The 20,356-nt window shown below is 32.4% G+C and overlaps 1 protein-coding gene across 1 annotated transcript in view; it reads left to right on the plus strand.

The window, feature by feature from the left end:
- Positions 1–20,107, plus strand: part of LOC145661831 (vesicular glutamate transporter 3-like) — a 54,886-nt gene extending 34,779 nt beyond the window's left edge. The window contains exons 3-8 of the mRNA XM_081727169.1: positions 9,665–9,749; positions 10,067–10,287; positions 12,081–12,227; positions 13,506–13,638; positions 16,985–17,070; positions 19,556–20,107. Coding sequence (XP_081583295.1) covers positions 9,665–9,749; positions 10,067–10,287; positions 12,081–12,227; positions 13,506–13,638; positions 16,985–17,070; positions 19,556–20,107 — 1,224 coding nt within the window. The remainder of the gene's footprint in view (positions 1–9,664; positions 9,750–10,066; positions 10,288–12,080; positions 12,228–13,505; positions 13,639–16,984; positions 17,071–19,555) is intronic.
- Positions 20,108–20,356: the final 249 nt, after the last annotated feature.

Consider the following 20,356-nt stretch of genomic DNA (forward strand, 5'->3'; position numbering starts at 1 on the left):
AATCATGCAACAGTTTCTACACATTAGCTGTGTTTTCATTAGACTTCCCTCCTTTTGGCTACTTGGAAGCTGGTCACCTCTTATATACTTTTCGAAGATCAACTTTTAATTGAACTTGGCCTCTTCATTAAAATGTAACATTTGTATTTTTCCACTCTCACTTGTCAAGTTACACATTTGTCCAACTAAAAATATACCTTTCTGCTGGATCATTGTTGTTCATTAATTATCGTTGTTTATGTTATCTTGTTAATTTGTTCTCTTCCTTTCTTCTTCTTTAAGTAAAATCCTCTTCTATTCTTTATTTATATTAAATCCTCCATTCCAATTCATCACCTTGTTTCCTGCCTCCATGATTTCCGTACCCTCTTTCCATTTTCTCATCAATGCCCTGTTCTCTGCTTCTATGACCTCTGCTCTTTCCCACCCTATCTTGTGGTTTGTTTCTTTCTGTAGAGACAGTAAATAAGAGGTGACCAACTCCCAAGTAGCCGGAACGAATGGAAATCTGTGTGTTGAAACTCTTACGTGATTGTGTTTTTCATATATTTTGTTTTTCATCACATAACCTTTCTCAGTATGTTGTGTTTAGATTTACATTTCCAGTCATGTGAATTTTGCAACAAATCTGACAATAAATTCACATATACAATAAAAAGCAGTATTAAACAATGGTAGAAACTAGGCCGGTATCAAGATAGATAAGAAAATCAGAAGTAAAATATTTAAAATAAGCTCTGCTATAGTGAATTAATATCCGAATGCACACACTCATTCATTTGTCATTTGTCTCTCACTTTCTCTTATTTTGTTTTCGTATTGGCTTGTTTGAATTGTGCTAGTGAATCCAATTATTAAGTAAACTAATTAAAGTGTGTTTATTTAACGTTTTTCTATTTATGAAAATGCTATCTTCTATACGTCAGTAATGTTATGCACATGTAAACACTTCTGCCTGCAGTAAAGCGCAAAAACCTACAGTGTGACGATAATTTCAACAACTGAAAATGGACACCTAAAAAAACTTTATTTCAGAATTAACCATTTCACCCTAAAACAGCAGTAAAGAATAAAATCTTAAACAAAACAGTGTTTACTGCTTAGTTGGAGACATAAAGCAGTGTTACACAGTACAGTTAAGTATTAAAATAAAACTTGATTGTACTGTTTTATAGTTACAAAAAATATTTGCCAAAATATTGTAATTTCCTATTAATAATTGAAAGTAAATTACTTATGTTGCTTACTCCAATCATACTTGTTTTATAAATAAGTTTCTATTGCATTCATAAGTCAGGTTCACTATAAGTAACTATGAAAGTCACTACAACTATACGCATGTACTTCCTAAAATTGAAGCACGTGAACAAAATACTAATAGTTGTTTAAGGTGGATCAAGAGGTGTTCTCTGTATTATGCTAAATACTGCTTGAATAATGCAGCATTGCCAAATAGTGTCGAGTGTTTACTGATTCCAGATAATAAAGGGAATAATCATGGAATTCTGCTTAGATACTTACTGGAAAAATTATTTTTCGACTCTTACCGCGATTTCTCTTCTCGAACTGCAACCCTAGAATCCAGGAATTTTCTTATTGTGACTACTACAGTAAACGTACAAAATTTGACATCAACGCATTATGGCGTTCTGCGCAAATTTCGTCTCAAAATCTATTTCCTTAAATGTAAATTAATATTTAAATAAAATATGAAACATAACACGAAAAACGGTCAAACAATATATCTATTTCGTAATAAGATCGTTACTTTAAAATACTTTACACATACAAATAAACATTTCGTAAAACTGAACACTTCTAATAAGATCTTACAGCAAGTGCCACCTTGTGTGCTCATTGTGAAACGAATCAAATATTTTCTTTTATTTGTTACATTTTTCGATATCAGGAGACACAACCAAATGAATCAGCGTCTTGTGATTGTAGCTGAAAGAGTACTCTATCTTATAGTACAATATTTATAATATGTAACGTTTCATTGCGCAGTAGTAAAGGGAATGAGCTAAAATATGCACTGACTTCCGGGTGGTGATCCACCTTAAATAATAGTTGTATTTTAATTTGAACTAAAAATAGTTTTAATATAGTCATTAAAATTAAATAATAATGTTATTTAAAAAGTAGTTCACAGGATACCAAAACAACATGACACATAATCAAATGCGTTGAGTTCGTTACTCTGGTCGCTGACTTAACTTAGATTTTGGGGGAATTGTTATTATGGCAATACTGTAATTTCTATGGACGGCAACACAGAAAATTCTTCAGGTTCATATTTTCTGTTTAGGATTTAGAGTTCTGGGCTTTCGGTATCCATAGTCACTTAGCCCGTCACGTTTGAGGGATGATGTTCCTCAGCGAGCACACTATCCGGGGAAAGGGAAGGAAGAAAGGATTGGGGAAGGAAGGAAGCGGCCAGGGACCTATAAGTTAGGTACCGCCCCAGCATTTGCCTGGTGCGAATGAGGAAAGCCTCATTCAGGATGGCTGCCCTAAAAAAGGTGTTTTATACTTTTTCGACCAAGTGCCCCCACCGGGAATCGAACCCGGGTCCTATATTTTCTGTTGTAGAATAACATTATCTATGATTGTGGTAAGTTAATTTCATTGTCCCCTTTTATTTATGAAACAAGCAAAAGAAAAATGGTAAATTTTCTATTATTTTTAGTATAATAGGCTCTTAATGTATAGCCCTAGTAGTGAACCTGTTCCTACTGTAAAGACATAAACTGGAAAATCTCTCTATATTGTCATTGCATGCTGACAGTAATAAGTACTCTGCTACTGTATATTAAAAGATTTTTCAAATTGTTAATCGCTTGAGCACAATTTATTGTTGTGCTAAAGTAAATTAAATTATGAAGATTATACATGTTGTAATAAGAAAAAATCGAGACAAAGTTTGTTATTCATTCAAAACAAATCAGGACAATATTTTTTGTGTTCTCAAAACGGGACAAACTCGATTAATCAGGACATGTGGTCACCTTATGACCGTGCAATAGTACAGTTTGTATGTGTGGAAGGTAAATAAGAATAAACGCCCAAATTTTGATAAAAAGAGGACCAATGAAAAGTGTATAACTTGTTTAACAACTACTTGAACGGTATATACGTAAGAAAGATCTATCCATACGAGAATACGAGTAGTAATATATTTCCAGCTCGATTACTACTATTAACAAGTTTTCAAATTATATTATTTGTGACTTTAGTAAACGAAGAGATTACCAAACAATTTCAGAAGTGAATTAGCTGTATGTCAGAAGAAATAACTTTTCATATTTCACAAACTTTACATGAATGGTGATGCTACTTTTTCAAAGTAAGCTCCTTATTTAACTGTGGGTATGACAAATACCATGCAAAATTACACGTATACGAATGAAAATTAAATTTATACAATATATAAATGTCTCTTTAAGCATCTTCTAAATATCTTTTGAGTGTTTTTCGTAGACGTCTTTGTGTCAAAATAGTGAACTATGTTTTCATGAATATCTTTGTTGAGATCTTTCGCATATAGTTCTACATTTTGGTCTTATTTTTTCAGGGTTTAGCTTGGCCAGCAATGGCTACAATGATTGGGCAGTGGATTCCACCAAATGACAGAAGCAAATTTGTTAACCAGACCTGTTTTTTGTACTAACCAGAAAAATCGAAGAATGTCCAATTTAGCTAACTCAGAATTTATACACCTTTATACTAGCTCAATGAACGAAAGAACAAATTTGGGTGTTCTACTTTTTTACACCAAACAAGGAAGAACCATTTTAACTTGCTGAGTATTTTATACCATTTTGTACTACTCAAATAAACGAAAGAAAAAGCGAAAAAAGACCTTTTTAACTAGCGCAAAATTTCTGTAACGCAAAAATTAATTTGGATGGAGTAACAAGAAAGAAAGCAATGTCATATTAACTATTTAAATAAACGAGGGGTTAAATTTAAGTGATCTATTCAATTTTGTACCAAGGAGAAATGCCATTTTTATCTAACTTAGAATTTCTAGTGCATGTTGTATTAAACAAAACGAAGGGCTAAATTTGAGAAAGCGAACATGAACCATTTTACTCAAATTGGATGGAGTATTTAGCTTTGTATGAACCTGAAAAAAAAGTAAAGAAGAGCCGTTTTAACTAACTCAGATCTTTATACCATTTTGTACTACTCCAATAAACGAAATTTTATTTTTGTACCAATCAGAAGGGTCATTTTAACTAGCCAAGTAGAAAAAAGGAAAGAATTAACACTTTGTACTAACCAGAAAAGGAGAAGAAGGATCAGCATTCTATACTTTTCGTGCCATTTATTGGGGTGTTCTATTTCTTTTTTACCAACGAGAACCATTTTTAACTGACTTAGAATTTTATACCTTTTTGAAAAATTTGTATCAAATCGAAAAAAGCAAGGAAATACCATTTTAAATAGCTCAGCATGTTATAGCTTTTTGTGTTTTTGGTCTACACAATTTCTTGACCATGTTGTACTATTTAAACAAACAAAGGAATAAATTTGTGTGACCTATTCACTTTTATAGCAAGCAGAAAAAGGTAAGAATAAATTTGAGTGGCTTAAGCAAAGAAGGTCAATGGTAACTAGCCTTTTTGTGCTATTAAATTTGAGTGACCTATTGAAGAATGAATAAATTTTGTTTGCAATTAAAAAGCGGAGAAGGTCTACTTTCTGTACCAACCATAGAAAAACAAATTTGTTTGACCTATTCACTTTTATAGCAAGCAGAAAAAGCACGAAAAAAGGGAAGAAGGTTCATTATAACAAGCTAGGTATTTTTATACCATTTTGTATTACGGGTGGTCTATTTCATTTTTGTAACAATCAGAAAAAAAGCTCAGAATGGTATACCTTTGTGGTGCTTCATTTTGTATTACTTTTGTGTCATCCAGAGAACAATTCAAATTGCCTCTCCCGTCACTAAGTAAGGCTTATAAAATATTTCAACGTAAGATTTAACAAACCAGAATTGCGTCATAATTGTGTAGAACAGACTCCATAGTAATTTGCGTACTAAAGAAAAAAAAGACGAAACATTATGCATGGCCATTTTTGATCACAGCAGAAGAAGAGATCATATCAAAGTAAGAAAGTTTTCAAAGTTCCATGTTGCTGCAGATATTTAAGCAACGTTACCTAACATTTGTATTGCTAAGGTATTGCCTATTGCTCGACGATTCAATTATTTTTAGACTTTCCTTCCTCGTCTAAGTAAAAAAGACAAATATATATTTTTGCATTTATGTATTTTATTATAATGGAATATAAGTTTATGGAGTATATTTGGAAAATAATACGACATACATCATGATGTTATATTGCCTTGAAATATATTATTAAACACGGAGAATGCATAGAATGCTTTTATTGTATGTATATATAATTATTTATTTGATTTGTTTTTGCTGAAGAGCAGAAAAATGACTAGCATGGAGATTGTTTATGTTTCACCTAGAGAAAAAGAAATTCAGCGTGAAAACGAAAAACCTATACTGTTAATTCACCCGTATGACCCTGATTTGCCACATGAATTATGTGATAAAGTGAGAATAATATATCCAACACAAGAAATAGAAGAAGTGTATTATTTTAGACGCTATAATAGATATAATGATGAAGAAATACTCCCGGAAAGTGATGATGACAGTATTTCAAATATTACCTGTTTTGGAGTGGAAGCTAATGAGTGCGAGTGTACTAGTGAAAGTATTAGTGATACATGTGTTATACAATTATTTAATGAGTACACACCAAATTCAGTATTATTATGTGAAGTATGTTCTAACCATAATGAAAATGAAAAAGATCAAAACTGTTTGCTGCAGTATGATTACGAATTATTACAAAAGGTGTGGACAATCTTGATTAAACGTGAAATGAGAGAGAAAATCTATAAACTCTATTTAAAGAAGCATTTTAAGGGTTGTAATATTAAGAACACTTATACTTTAGAAAAAAAATTAATCTGGTATATGAATACATTACAGAGTGTGATTATTATATCAAAGAAATAGTAAAAATGTTTTTAGAGAAAGATAAACAATTATTTAATTCTGTAAGTGAACACTGAGACACTGTATCATATACATTTGATTGTGAATGAATAGAAGAACTTGAACTGATAAATGGATCAATTTGTAGCATTGTAATATTAAGAATTTAATAGATTACAAACATTGGACTCTGGCAACTGATTTGTCAGGGAGAGGCAATTTAAATTGTTCTCTGGATGACACAAAAATAATACAAAATGTAGCACCACAAAGGTATACCATTCTGAGCTTTTCTTCTGATTGTTACAAAAATGAAATAGACCACCCGTAATACAAAATGGTATAAAAATACCTAGTTTGTTATAAGGAACCTTCTTCCCTTTTTTCGTGCTTTTTCTGTTTGCTATAAAAGTGAATAGGTCAAACAAATTTGTTTTTCTATGGTTGGTACAGAAAGTAGACCTTCTCCGCTTTTTAATTGCAAACAAAATTTATTCATTCTTCAATAGGTCACTCAAATTTAATAGCACAAAAAGGCTAGTTACCATTGACCTACTTTGCTTAAGCCACTCAAATTTATTCTTTCCTTTTTCTGCTTGCTATAAAAGTGAATAGGTCACACAAATTTATTCCTTTGTTTGTTTAAATAGTACAACATGGTCAAGAAATTTTGTAGACCAAAAACACAAAAAGCTATAACATGCTGAGCTATTTAAAATGGTATTTCCTTGCTTTTTCGATTTGATACAAATTTTTCAAAAAGGTATAAAATTCTAAGTCAGTTAAAAATGGTTCTCGTTGGTAAAAAAGAAATAGAACACCCCAATAAATGGCACGAAAAGTATAGAATGCTGATCCTTCTTCTCCTTTTCTGGTTAGTACAAAGTGTTAATTCTTTCCTTTTTTCTACTTGGCTAGTTAAAATGACCCTTCTGATTGGTACAAAAATAAAATTTCGTTTATTGGAGTAGTACAAAATGGTATAAAGATCTGAGTTAGTTAAAACGGTTCTTCTTTACTTTTTTTTCTGGTTCATACAAAGCTAAATACTCCATCCAAATTTGAGTAAAATGGTTTATGTTCGCTTTCTCAAATTTAGCCCTTCGTTTTGTTTAATACAACATGCACTAGAAATTCTAAGTTAGATAAAAATGGCATTTCTCCTTGGTACAAAATTGAATAGATCACTTAAATTTAACCCCTCGTTTATTTAAATAGTTAATATGACATTGCTTTCTTTCTTGTTACTCCATCCAAATTAATTTTTGCGTTACAGAAATTTTGCGCTAGTTAAAAAGGTCTTTTTTCGCTTTTTCTTTCGTTTATTTGAGTAGTACAAACTGGTATAAAATACTCAGCAAGTTAAAATGGTTCTTCCTTGTTTGGTGTAAAAAAGTAGAACACCCAAATTTGTTCTTTCGTTCATTGAGCTAGTATAAAGGTGTATAAATTCTGAGTTAGCTAAATTGGACATTCTTCGATTTTTCTGGTTAGTACAAAAAACAGGTCACTCAAATTTATCCCATCGTTTGTTTAAATAGTACAAAAAGGTACAGAAATTCTCAGTTAGTTAAAATGGGTCTTCTTCGCTTTTTCTGATTAGTACAATTTTGTTCTTTCGTGAAAATCCTTTGGTTGCTACAAAATTAAATAGCTCACTCATATTTATGCCTTCGTTTATTAGACTAGTTTAAAATGATATAAAATAATCCTTTTTTGCTTATTCCTTTGTTTGTTGAAATAATACAAAATGATATAAAATACTCAACTTCGGTTTTTCAAATTAAATAGCTCACTCAAATGCATTACTTCGTTTAATTGATTTTAGAGTTGACACAAATTATAATTCCTTTGTTTATTTGAATACTCCAAAATGGTGCAAAACTAAATACTCCATTGTTTATTTGAGTAGTAAAATTATATAAAATAGTCCTTCTTCGCCTTTTGCTGAGCCGTTTCTCATTGGTACAAAATTGAATAGGTCACTTAAATTTATTCTTTCGTATATTTAAATATTCAGCTAGTTCATTTTTTCTCGTTGGTATAAAAAGTAGAACATCGAAATTATTCTTTCGTTACAGAAATTATGAACTTGTTAAAATTGCTCTTCTTCGTTTTTTTCTGATTGATAAAAAAATAGAACATTCCAGTTGGTACAAAAGAAAATAGTCCACCTAAATTTTATTCATACTTCACTTCTTTTTTTCTAGTTGGTACAAAAAACTAAATACTCTATTCCTTCGTTTATTTGAATAATGGCCCTTCACTTTTTCCAGTTGGTACCTAAGGAAATAATCCAATCAAATTTTTCTGGTTCGTACAAAACTAAACACTCCATCCAAATTTGAGTATTACAAAAATGAAATGAAATTCTGAGTTAGTTTAAAAAAAATAGTCCTTCTTGCTACAAAATTGGAAAGCTCACTCAAGAGTACAAAATAGTATTGAACTTCTGAGCCGGTTAAATTTATCCGATTGTTTGTTTCTTTAAATAGTACAAAATGATTTAAAATACGCAATTATTTCTCGTTGGTGCAAAATTGAATAGGTCACTCAAATTCACCCCTTCGTTTGTTAAATATTAGAACATGGTCTAGAAAAAATGACATTTCTCATTGGTACAATATTCCTTCGTTTATTTAATTAGTACAAGAAGACATATAATTCTCATTAAAATGGCATTTCTCGTTGGTACAAAATTGGATAGGCCAAATTTATTCCTCCTTCACTTTCTCTGTTTTGTACAAAATTTATCCGTTGCTCCGTTTACAAGCTCTCGATGGTCATTATTTTGGAACTTGCAGTGATTGATGAACTATTACTAAATGTGGAAACACCACCTCAATATTTGGCTCCGTTTTCGAGTTTGACCTCGATGGTTGACACTTTTGAGACATGTGGTCTTTGGTGACCGATTACTAAATGTGGAAACAGCACCTCAATATTTTGCTCAGTTTTCGAGTCATTAGTTTTTAAGTATGTTGACCTTCGACCTCGATGATCAGTATTTTGGAACTTGTAGTAGTTGGTGGCCGATTACTAAATGTGGAAACAGCACCTCAATATGTGGCTCAGTTTTCGTGTTATTAGGTTTTAAGTATGTTGACCTTTGACCTCGATGATCATTATTTTGGGACTTGTAGTACCTTATGACCAATTGCTAAATGTGGAAACTCCACCTCAATATGTGGATCCATTTAAGAGTTATTTGGTTTTACCTTTTTTTGACCTGGTTTTTTTGGTTTTACCTTAATTTGAAAATTTTAAGTTTTCAAATTATATTATTTGTGACTTTAGTAAACGAAGAGATTACCAAACAATTTCAGAAGTGAATTAGCTGTATGTCAGAAGAAATAACTTTTCATATTTCACAAACTTTACATGAATGGTGATGCTACTTTTTCAAAGTAAGCTCCTTATTTAACTGTGGGTATGACAAATACCATGCAAAATTACACGTATACGAATGAAAATTAAATTTATACAATATATAAATGTCTCTTTAAGCATCTTCTAAATATCTTTTGAGTGTTTTTCGTAGACGTCTTTGTGTCAAAATAGTGAACTATGTTTTCATGAATATCTTTGTTGAGATCTTTCGCATATAGTTCTACATTTTGGTCTTATTTTTTCAGGGTTTAGCTTGGCCAGCAATGGCTACAATGATTGGGCAGTGGATTCCACCAAATGACAGAAGCAAATTTGTTACTGCATATCTTGGTAAAGTACATGTAGATAATTACATCAAAACTGGTTCTGTAAAAAGTTATGCAATATTTAGTTGATGTCATACCCAATTATTAAAATTAAGAGCATGTTAATGAATTATAATATGAAAAAACACAAATATTGAATTTTGATACTTTTATTTTTAATTGCTGAATGAGTGATTCTACAAGCATGATAATAAAGGAAAATTCATTTCGTGAATAAAACCTTGTACATATCTCAAACTTAACAATCTTAAAAGTTATTTATTCCATTTTTCTAGCATGTCTTCAAAAAAGTAATAAACTTCATTAGTATTTATATTTTAGGCAGTTCTATTGGCGCAGCCTTAACTTTTCCAATGTATGGATTCTTAATCCACTGGTTGGGTTGGCCAGCAGTTTTCCATGCAACGGGTATTTTGGGTGTTGTCTGGTTTATTTGCTGGTCGTTTTTGGTTTATGATTCTCCTGCACAGCACCCACGCATTTCGCCTAAGGAAAGGAAGAGTATCGAAAAAGCTTTAGCAGCAGTTGTGTCAGAGAAAAAGGTAAGATGGAATCTACCTCACTGTCCTTTCTATAAATTTTTAGTAACTAGAACCTGTTAAGAAATAGAATAAGACATAATACAAACATAGTAATTTTAGTAACAAGCATTCACCTTTTTCTTAGGTTAAATAAGGTTTGGATGCACGTTGCTAAATATATTTCAGAGTGTAAATGTAAAAGTGATTTGTGATAGAGTGCTTACTACATATATCTAGTTTTTCTCTCTTATAAGAATTTTATGAAAAGTAGATCGGTGACAGGACAGCAAATTTTCGTAGGTAAGAAAGTAATAGAATCAGGATGTCACTAAGATTCTGAACAAATGTTGGTGGGTCACCAATTAACATAATCCATTACTGTTCTTTAGCAAATACTTTTCAAAAGTTTTACAATTATTGGTGCACATAAAGTTTTTCTGTTCTCTTAACATGTAAATAATTTAACTGTTTAAAGTTTTTTATATAAACTTAATATTTTAGATACAAATAACTCTATAGGCTATAGAACCCGGAGGTTCAATGCCGCGTTCACAAAAGCTCTCCACTGACTTCTATCCTTAGCCAACTGAATTCAGTTTCTAATTTGTATTCCTATTTCTGCGAGATCCATCTTAATATTGTCCTCTCACCTGCATCTAGATCTTCCTAATTGTCCTTTTCCACTTTCAGTTAAAACTTTGAAAGCGTTCCTACATTCTGTCATTAAGAAAGTACATGACATGCCAACCTGAGCATCCTAGATTTGATGTCCCTAACAATGTTTGGTAAACTGTATAAATTATGTAGTTCCTTTTTTATGAATTTTCCGCCATTCCCAATTCTCGTTCCTCTTGAGTCCGAATAGTATAAGTAAATAAAACCCAGCAAAATATTACAAATGGCCTTATCTTGGCATAATCTCCAATTGATGTGTCTCCTTTGGTTCTTGCAAAACAAGAGTATGATTTTATTTGATATTACATTCAAGTATTGCTTTATCATTATGACATTCACTATTTTACTTAGGGCCTAAATTATTTACAGTTTTGACTACATACTCAATAGATTTCAGTTGTGTCTACTACTTGAGTCAATTGAAGCTATTAGTCATGTAAGGTTAAACCAAACTACGACTCTACTTAACCATTATTATAACCGAGTTTGTAATTTTTTACGTGCAGGTTCACAATAGTTCATGAAGATAATAATAAAAAATGTTAACTTTTCCAATTTTAAATAATTCTCTAAGAATTCTGGACTGTTAGTTTCTTGGCGTATGCTCAAATAATTGCGTATAGATTGACAATATATGTGCAAACTGATCTGCTATAAGAAGGATTTTGCATTTAAAAAAAACACGTACTATCCTGTGCTCGGGTACAGTAGAGTAGGTTCTAGGTTATTTTAGTGCTTGCATGTTGTACCTACAAGTATCTTAATATGGGTATGTCAGTAATACGAGTTTGTATAGCACTAGTGATCATTTCACACTAATAACGCTGCACTTATGAAGATGATACAGCTTTTGTACACTGTGTAGCAATACCTTGCCAGTAGAATTAATATCTAATATAGTCATCGTTCAAATTCGTTCACTTATCTTAACCGTTATATAGCATTTGCAATGGTTCCACAGTATCTGTAGTACAGTATGTAGAAATAGTAGGCCACCGGAAATTAATATCTAATACAATCCTTTTTCTAAACTATTACTTAATGTAAAAATAGGATGTTACGATGCAGGATAAACTATTGCTTAATGAAAACATTGAACGTTGTGATGAAATAACTACAAGCATTACTTACTTTTACAGCCACCTACACCCTGGAAGAGTATAATGACGTCATTACCAGTGTGGATGGCTATTTTGGCTCACTGGGGAACTATCTGGGGTTTCTTCACAATGCTTACTCAGGCTCCAACTTATTTCAAAACTATACATGGCTTTGACATTAAAATGGTAAGATGATTTGGAATCTCCAAAATATTACTATGTAATTCTAAAGAGCATCAGTCTTTACTCGTATAATAGTAATATGATTATTCGTTAATTATAAAGAGCAATGGTAGTACCGAGGATGAAAATAGTCAATTGTGTGCAGAAACGTAGACAGGAAGTGGGTCTTGGCGGTCCAAACCTCCCCCGAAATCCAACTTTTTTGTACATTTAGTATAAGTTTAGGGATGATTTTCATAACTTCTAATATAATTTATCATCATATTGGTTTTGGAACCTCCCAAAAGTTTTGGATCCTTCCGAAGGAGTACCAATTGACAGCAATATTTCGCTCAATTTCTAGTTTGAACCGTACTATTGTACGAAAAGATTATTCCTGTCTTTGTAGGTAAAGATTTAATATACTAAGAATTAAATCTTTACCTACCTCACAAAAAAAAAAGAAAAAAAAGAAAAAAAGAAAAGAATAAAGAAAACCGTCTAGTAACTTGAAGGCCTTCCATGTATCTTTTAGTATTTATCTCATCACAGCATGATTGTCCATAAACGACAGTATATTTTTCTGTGTACGTATTTTGTTTATTTATGGATAGTTTCAGAATCACCTAGTAATAGTCAGCAAGCAGTCAGTCAGCTACTTTCCCCTGCACACAGTAGCCATCTAGGTAAGAACAAATATTGACGACATAAGTTTTCTGAATCATTCCTCACATAATCATCTGTCAAATTACAAATCGAGGTTCCTCGTGGCGATATGAATAACAAATCTGCCTTCATTGATTGGTTACTGATGGGAGTTAATATGGTTCGGATTCCACGTTCAGCTGTAGGTCCACGTCTCATACAGCTTTGGTGCTGAAAGTAACTTTATGAACTTCAAAATTTCTCTTCATTCAATGAAAAACCTGTATTATGGATTTAACAATTCTCAATTCTCAACTCAAGCAGCAATGAAAGGCAAATAATAAATATAAAGATTACGCTAATGTGGGGACATGAGAGAAGAATGACAGGTTTAAAGCACTATAAATTAATGATGCCGAAAATTTTAGTGGGACGTACTTTATATCACGTTGCACTTTAAAGTAATGTTCCTGTGGAATTTAAAATCTCATTTAATGTTATCACTTTGTCCTCACATATCTAGGAACACTTTCATCAACCACACTATCAAAATGTTATTTTCAAATTACGTAAAAATACTTTCCTATATTTTATTTACGAAAGTAGTTAGCTTTATTAGTAAGAAATGTTGAATATTAAAAATGTTTTATGTTTTAGGTAGGAATTCTCTCTGGATTGCCTCACGGAATGAGGACAGCATTCGCTCTTACTATCTCTGTATTAGCTGATTATGCTCTGAAGCGTGAGCTAATGACAAGAACAAACGTTAGGAAAATTGCAACTTCAATATGTAAGTAACTAACATAGGTCAGTTACAATTGTGAAATAATTGACTTTTCAAACATTTAATTGAACTATAAATTAGCGATAATTTGTAAGAAACTTTTTAATACTACATATTTCAATATTTCACTTTTTTCAAATAACATAGGATGAAACTCACAATGCAGTTTTGATAAATCAAAGTTATCTATCGTGTTACTTTGTAGATTATTTACCTCTGTGCTGCTTGAAATAAAACCTTTTTATTTTAATGTTACAAAATCAGGTACCCTTGGACAAGGTTTATGTTTAGCCTTATTGGCAGTGACGGGATGTAACAGTACAGCTGCAGTTATTCTACTTACATTGGGAGTCATGCTAAGCGGATCAGTATCTTCTGGAGTACTGGCTACTTATGTAGATGTCAGCCCTAATTTTGCAGGTAAACATATTTTCAAAGCCTTAAGACTTTATAATAATTTTGCCAATGTTAAATGAAGAGCCCACAACAGCGGTGACAATAAAGTTGCTTCTTAAGTAACAGTAAAACTTCGAGCGTGTAACAGAAATAAGGGTTTTGATTCAACCTTACTTGAACGAAGGACTAAATACCACGTATTTTTCGGGAAAACCGACCAAAGAGTTCATGTCGAGTGTTGTAATGAACTAGGATGAAGGCCACCTCGTGGGCAGTGGGTAACATAAACGTTTAGACGAAGTAGTTCTGTAAAGCGTATGTTGTTGGGATTGGAATATGTAAAGATATATTAATACCTAGGTATATCAATTGTATGTATCTAGAATTGGAAATATCAATAATCAATCATAATAGAAGTTACAATTGTTTCTTACCTTTTAAACATATTAGTGTCACTGCAAAATGTTAGAAAGACTCTGATAAAGGATTCAGGAAACATTAAGTGTCCTCTATCAATAAATGAATATCAAGAAACTCATATCCAATTGTACCACGTCTGAAAGTACAATTTATATTCAGTTCGTCTGCCTGAACGACATCTAAATTCACTAACTAAATTCTAATAACCACGGCAGCTCGGTCACAAATTGTTTTATTGAAATAGTCATAGATCGTTAAAACAGGATAGATTAATTGTAATATGTACTAGGGTACACCTACTTAAAGAGTAATTCGACACATCATATTTTTTAAACAACTGATATATATAAACTTAGCTGAAATCAACTTAATAACTTGTAAAAACAAAAGAAGTCAAGTAGAGTTCATGTTCGAACCGATTGATTGAAATACAAATGAGATAATTCGACTACATCGAACGTAAGTATGAAAATAAGGTCTGTGTGGTTCATTTTCGTTAGAATTTGTCTACGTATCAAGCGTTCTGGACAGCCAGAACTAATTTTTTTTTTTCACGATCGGTTCTTAGAGAAATGCAATTGTTTTAAGAGCTATAATTTATGCATGTGTGGTCAGTCTCCCTTTTCCAAGATCCATTACGCTCTCTATCCTAAATTTGTCTGGTATGTTTCTCTCTAAAGCTGTGTGTGCTTTTATGGTTTTGTTCTCCAATAATCCCGCATCTCTTCCCTATCATGATAGACCTTAATTATTATTATTGTTGTTGTTCTTGTATAACTTATTATACAAGTTTAACTTCATCCTGTAAAAAAAGGTACTTGTTCAGAAATATTCAAAGAAGCGTCGTACCAGGACTGATAACTCGGCACGATCTCAGCAAAGTAAAATAGACATGAGGTTCGGAACATAGAATATAAGAATTTTTTATAGGGCAGGCGTATTAAAATCAGTTTAAAAATAAAAATAAATGTCCATTAAGCCTATCTCGTCACAGAAAGTATATCTATTTCTGGAAGAGCTCTCGTGAGCTACCCTGCAACCTAGTGTCTAAGGAAGAGTTCTTTACGTCAAGTTTTGAAAGAAAATTGTTTAATAAAATTCTCTCTCTCTTTCCTTTTCTTTGTAAAAAGGATCTAAGGCTTATGACAAGAAAACTAAGAAAGAAGGCTACCTCTCAATACAACTATCCTTTGGGTAGCTGAGGATTCCGTCTCTAGATCCCCATGTTTGCTCTGCCTATGCTTTGCACCTCCTAATCCCACATTTCTACCGAATTTCAAGTTTCTTTACGTATTTAAACCACCTAAAATATAAGATTTTGTATCCCATGAAAATGCCCATTTAAATAACATGGAGATTTTTGACATCCCCTTTAGACCCTCTAAAAATTAAAAATATTCAGTTTTTGCAATTTTCCTGTGGGTTACTCCCGGAAAGATACAATCATGTCAAATTTCTTCATTGTAGCCCTATACGAACTGCCTAAACATTTTGGGGTGTAGACGTTGTCCCATATAAATAACGTGGGAAAGATTTTTCAGTTTCCCGTAAAACACTTTAAAGTTTCATTTTTTTATTTTTGGTGATTTACTTAGGTAACGCTAGCGAAAACGTGCAATCATATGGAACTTCAAGTTCTTATCATACGGAAAAAGTCCATTTAGAAAACATGGGGAATTTCTTCATCCCCTTTTAGGCTCCTAAAACTTAAAAATATGCACTTTTGGCAGTTTTCCTGTGGGTTAGTCCCGAAAAGCTATAATCATGCCAAATTTCATTATTGTAGCCCTACACGAAGTGCCCAATAATTTTGGGGTGTAGAACATGTCTCATACTGGTATAAATAACATGGGGAAGATTTTTCAGTTCCCCATAGAACCACTCTAAAGTTGGAAATTTTTATTTTTGGTGATTTAGTTTGATAACGCTAACGAAAACGTACAAGCATACCGAATTTCAAGTTTTTATTCCAATTCCAATTACCTAAAATATGAGATTATGAGTATATATATATATATATATATATATATATATATATATATATATATATATATATATATATATATATATAAAGACCCGTTTAAATAGCATAGACAATTTCTTCGTCCCCCCTTTAGACCCCATAAAACTTTAAAATATTCACTTTTGGCAATTTTCCTGAGGTTAGTCCCGAAAGGGCACAATCATGTAAATTAACAACTTTCCTCGTCAAACAGAAGCAGTCGATATTTTATGTCAGTGAATTCATGTTGTTTTAGAATTTATACTCACATAAGTTACATTGTATTGAAAAGGAAGAATGATTTGAAATTCAATTGAACTAAAAGCCAAAGTCAGGGTATTTGTCTGTTGGGCCTAACTTTAAATTTATACAAATACTCTGCGAAAAGTTAATTAAGGAAATTACGTCCATACAAGGTTATATTTAGAGTTTCAGTTAATTTAAAGAAAACTGTATTTGATTGAAAATGAGTGCAATAGAAATTTACAGAATTAAACTGTGTTTCTTCCCTTTCCTTTTTATTTTAACTTACAGGTGTAGTAATGGGGTTCAGTGGACTGATCGTTGTTATTCCTGGATTTATATCTCCAATAATTGTGGGCTACTTAACATTTCAAGACGTAAGTGCAATACTTCTGACAACTAAATGCATTTGTTTTGTAAAGTAATTAACTACTGTTGTATTAACTTGGAGTGTAGTAGATAGTGTTACCATCTTTTAGTAAGTCTATTACGGGACACGATTATCAAATTTATGCGCATCACTGATCGCTCATACCTAAATTTATACACGGAATAAATTATTAAGAATAATAGAAAGAAATACATATATTAATGATTTAAAATTGCAATGACAATTTAAATCATAAACACACGACAGAAGACTCGTAGCGTCAACTTGTTGGCGGTTAGTTTAACAGAAGTTATGAATTATTGAATCGGTACAAACAAGAAATAACATCATTCGCGTTGATTTCACTGCTGTAAATACGAAAATTTTTAGGGATTGAATTGTAGTGATGTCTCGATAGTTGACACATCATGGGTCAAAATTTACAAATGTCAGTCGCATATCTTCTGAGTGTTTTGTGTAATTTGGCATTCGGTCTGCAAATTTTCTGGAAATTCGCAATGTCCGCCTAATTCGGGATAGGTGTAAACTTTAGCGGGATATAAGTGGAAGTTTAGAGTGCAGAATATAATAAATACGTCAAATACAATGTAACAAATGTATACAACGTAATACTAAATCAATAGCCTAATCCTATTTGTAAAACACAAACACATCAGTGGGTGACGCTAATTCTCAATATTAAACAGTCACACTAATATATCTCGCTAACAGACTTTTTGTATATTTAACACTATTGCAGGGGTGCGCGGTGGCTCAGTGGTAGAGATTTCATCTCCGGTGCTTGGGGCCCCTGGTTCGATCCCAGCTCGTGCCGTGTGGACTTTGTGGTGGACAAACACCGTTCTCGTGGGTTTTCTCGGGGTTATCCCGTTTCCTTCCACTTTCTTCATTCCACCATTTCACTCATCTCTCATAATCACCGTCTCCTTTAGCCTAACCGGCATAACCGTGGGACGTAAAACTTAAAGATTTCATTTTCATTTAACACTATTGCAACAGTAAAATTACAACTGCGTTGTTTCGTTATCTATCAGCTACCGACAATCAAGGCGAAATGGATCAACTACCAACAAGATATTTACAATTTGCCAAATACTCGGAAGCAAATGGTAAAACAATATCCCGGTACATCAACTATTTATTGCTTTCAGGAAGAGGGAAACTTTGTGTAATGTTCTTACCGAATTCGGTACAGAGAAAAAGTTAGATTAGCTACACAAAATGTGTTTACGCGAATCCCAAAGTAAAATACTGTAGGAAAATATTTGTCCACTAGCAGTCACATCGAGAATGGCCTGAAACATGGATATATGTTGTCGCCATTATTAATTAATTTTGTTCCATTATACGTAATAAGAAAAATCAAAGATAACGAGCAACCATCACCTAGAATTTAGTGTCACTCACCAGATTATAGCTCATGCTGATGATATAAATCTGATAGGGGATGATATGAGGGCGATCGAAAGAAATACAGAGGTTTTATTAAACGCGTGAAGAGACATAAGTTTAGAAGTAAATGAAAAAAGCATCTAAATACGTGAAAACTTGCAGTGATCTTAATACTGAAAATGGTGGATACGTTAAAATATCAAGTAATACTTTCGTCAAAGTGGATACTTTCAAATCTAGGATTAACATTAACAAACCAAAACTATATCCACGAAGAAATTAAATGTCGACTGAAAGCAGAGAATTCGTGTTATTATTCAGCCCAAATTCTTCTCATCGCGAATTCTGTAGAAAGATTTGAAGCTTAAAATATATAGAATGAAAATTATGCTTGTTCTGACGGAAGAATGCGGACTGAAAGTATTTGAGAGCAGGATCCTGAGCCGAATATTCGGAGCGAAGAGAAACGGAAGTGGGGAATTGAAGAAACTTCATAACGAGGAGGTGCAGAGTTTATATCGTTTACCTACCATTGTTAGGGACATGAAATCTATGAGGCTCAGGTATCAGATCATGTAACCGTTATGGAAGAAAGTAGTACGGTTTCAAACAGTTAACTGGGAATCCAATCAGAAAAAGCCCATTAGGAAGACGTAGGCGTAGACGATACCATAATATTACAGGAATACAAAGAAACAGGAATACAAAGTAGTAATTGGATGCAGCTGACTAAGGAAAGAAGTCGGTGTAGAGCTTTCGCTGATGTGGCATTGAACGTCCGGGTTCCATACGCTGTTCAGTTAGTTATTTAACTTTTAAGCTCTAGTTTATGGTGTAGGTTAAGGGACAAATTTCTTTAATATAAAAATTTTGAGAAAATCGTACTTTTAAACATGTAAATTATGTTTGAATAACTTTCTAATATTGTCCTATTTCTTTTCAAATACTTATTATAATATAATCTTCATATTGTAATATTTTCAGCATATTTGTGATAATACCAACACTTATTCTCTAATTTATCTTGTTGGTAATTATTTATTGTCTTAAATAACATTTTCTATTTATTTTAATTTCAGCAAACTGTAAGTCAATGGAATATAGTTTACATTATTTCTGCAATAATGTTGTTTGTAACTGGATTTCTCTACATATTGTATGGCACATCCGATCTTCAGCCTTGGAATTCTCCATCTCCTCAGAAGGAAAACGGGCAGATACACATTCCAGGAGCAGAGAACTTAGATAAAACTCTATCTACAGATGAGATGATAGCTAAAAGACTCGGTAGTACTCATACAGTGAACGCGCTCGTGAACTCAACAGATAAAACTTTACCTATTATAAAGAATGAAATTTTAGTAGCAGTTGCAAACCATGATGAAATAATTTCAAACGACGTAAGAGAATCGCCAAAGGAAAATACTTACGAAACAGATGAAGAAACTCCCGACGACAGAACAATTTCAGTGGATGATGTAAAGTTTGGTGAAAGTGCACTGCCAATAGAAAATATGATTAAAAACGAAATAAATTCGGAATTTGTAGAACTGAAATGTTCTAGTAATGGACGAAATTGTATTAAAGACAATGAGTTAGATCAAGGTAAAGGTAAAGAGAATCAAACGTAGTTGAACGGAACTAAACTATTTGTAAAGGGCAGCGACAGAAGAAACATAGCATACTTCACAACTAATTTGTACATAAAAAAAATATTTAGTATGTTATGCAATCCGTTCCCGGTGCGCATATCAAGTCAGTTACATTGCTATATTTTGTAATGCCAGTAACAATGGTATTCATGAAGAGAGTACATTAGTATGAACATACTTTGTTCTTTTTGACTGTTGTAGTTGAATAGTTGAATTATGATCGTTTCT

This window comes from Thermobia domestica, chromosome 10 (assembly GCF_964235325.1).
Source record: "Thermobia domestica chromosome 10, izTheDome1.hap1.1, whole genome shotgun sequence".
Taxonomy (NCBI): Eukaryota; Metazoa; Arthropoda; class Insecta; order Zygentoma; family Lepismatidae; genus Thermobia; species Thermobia domestica.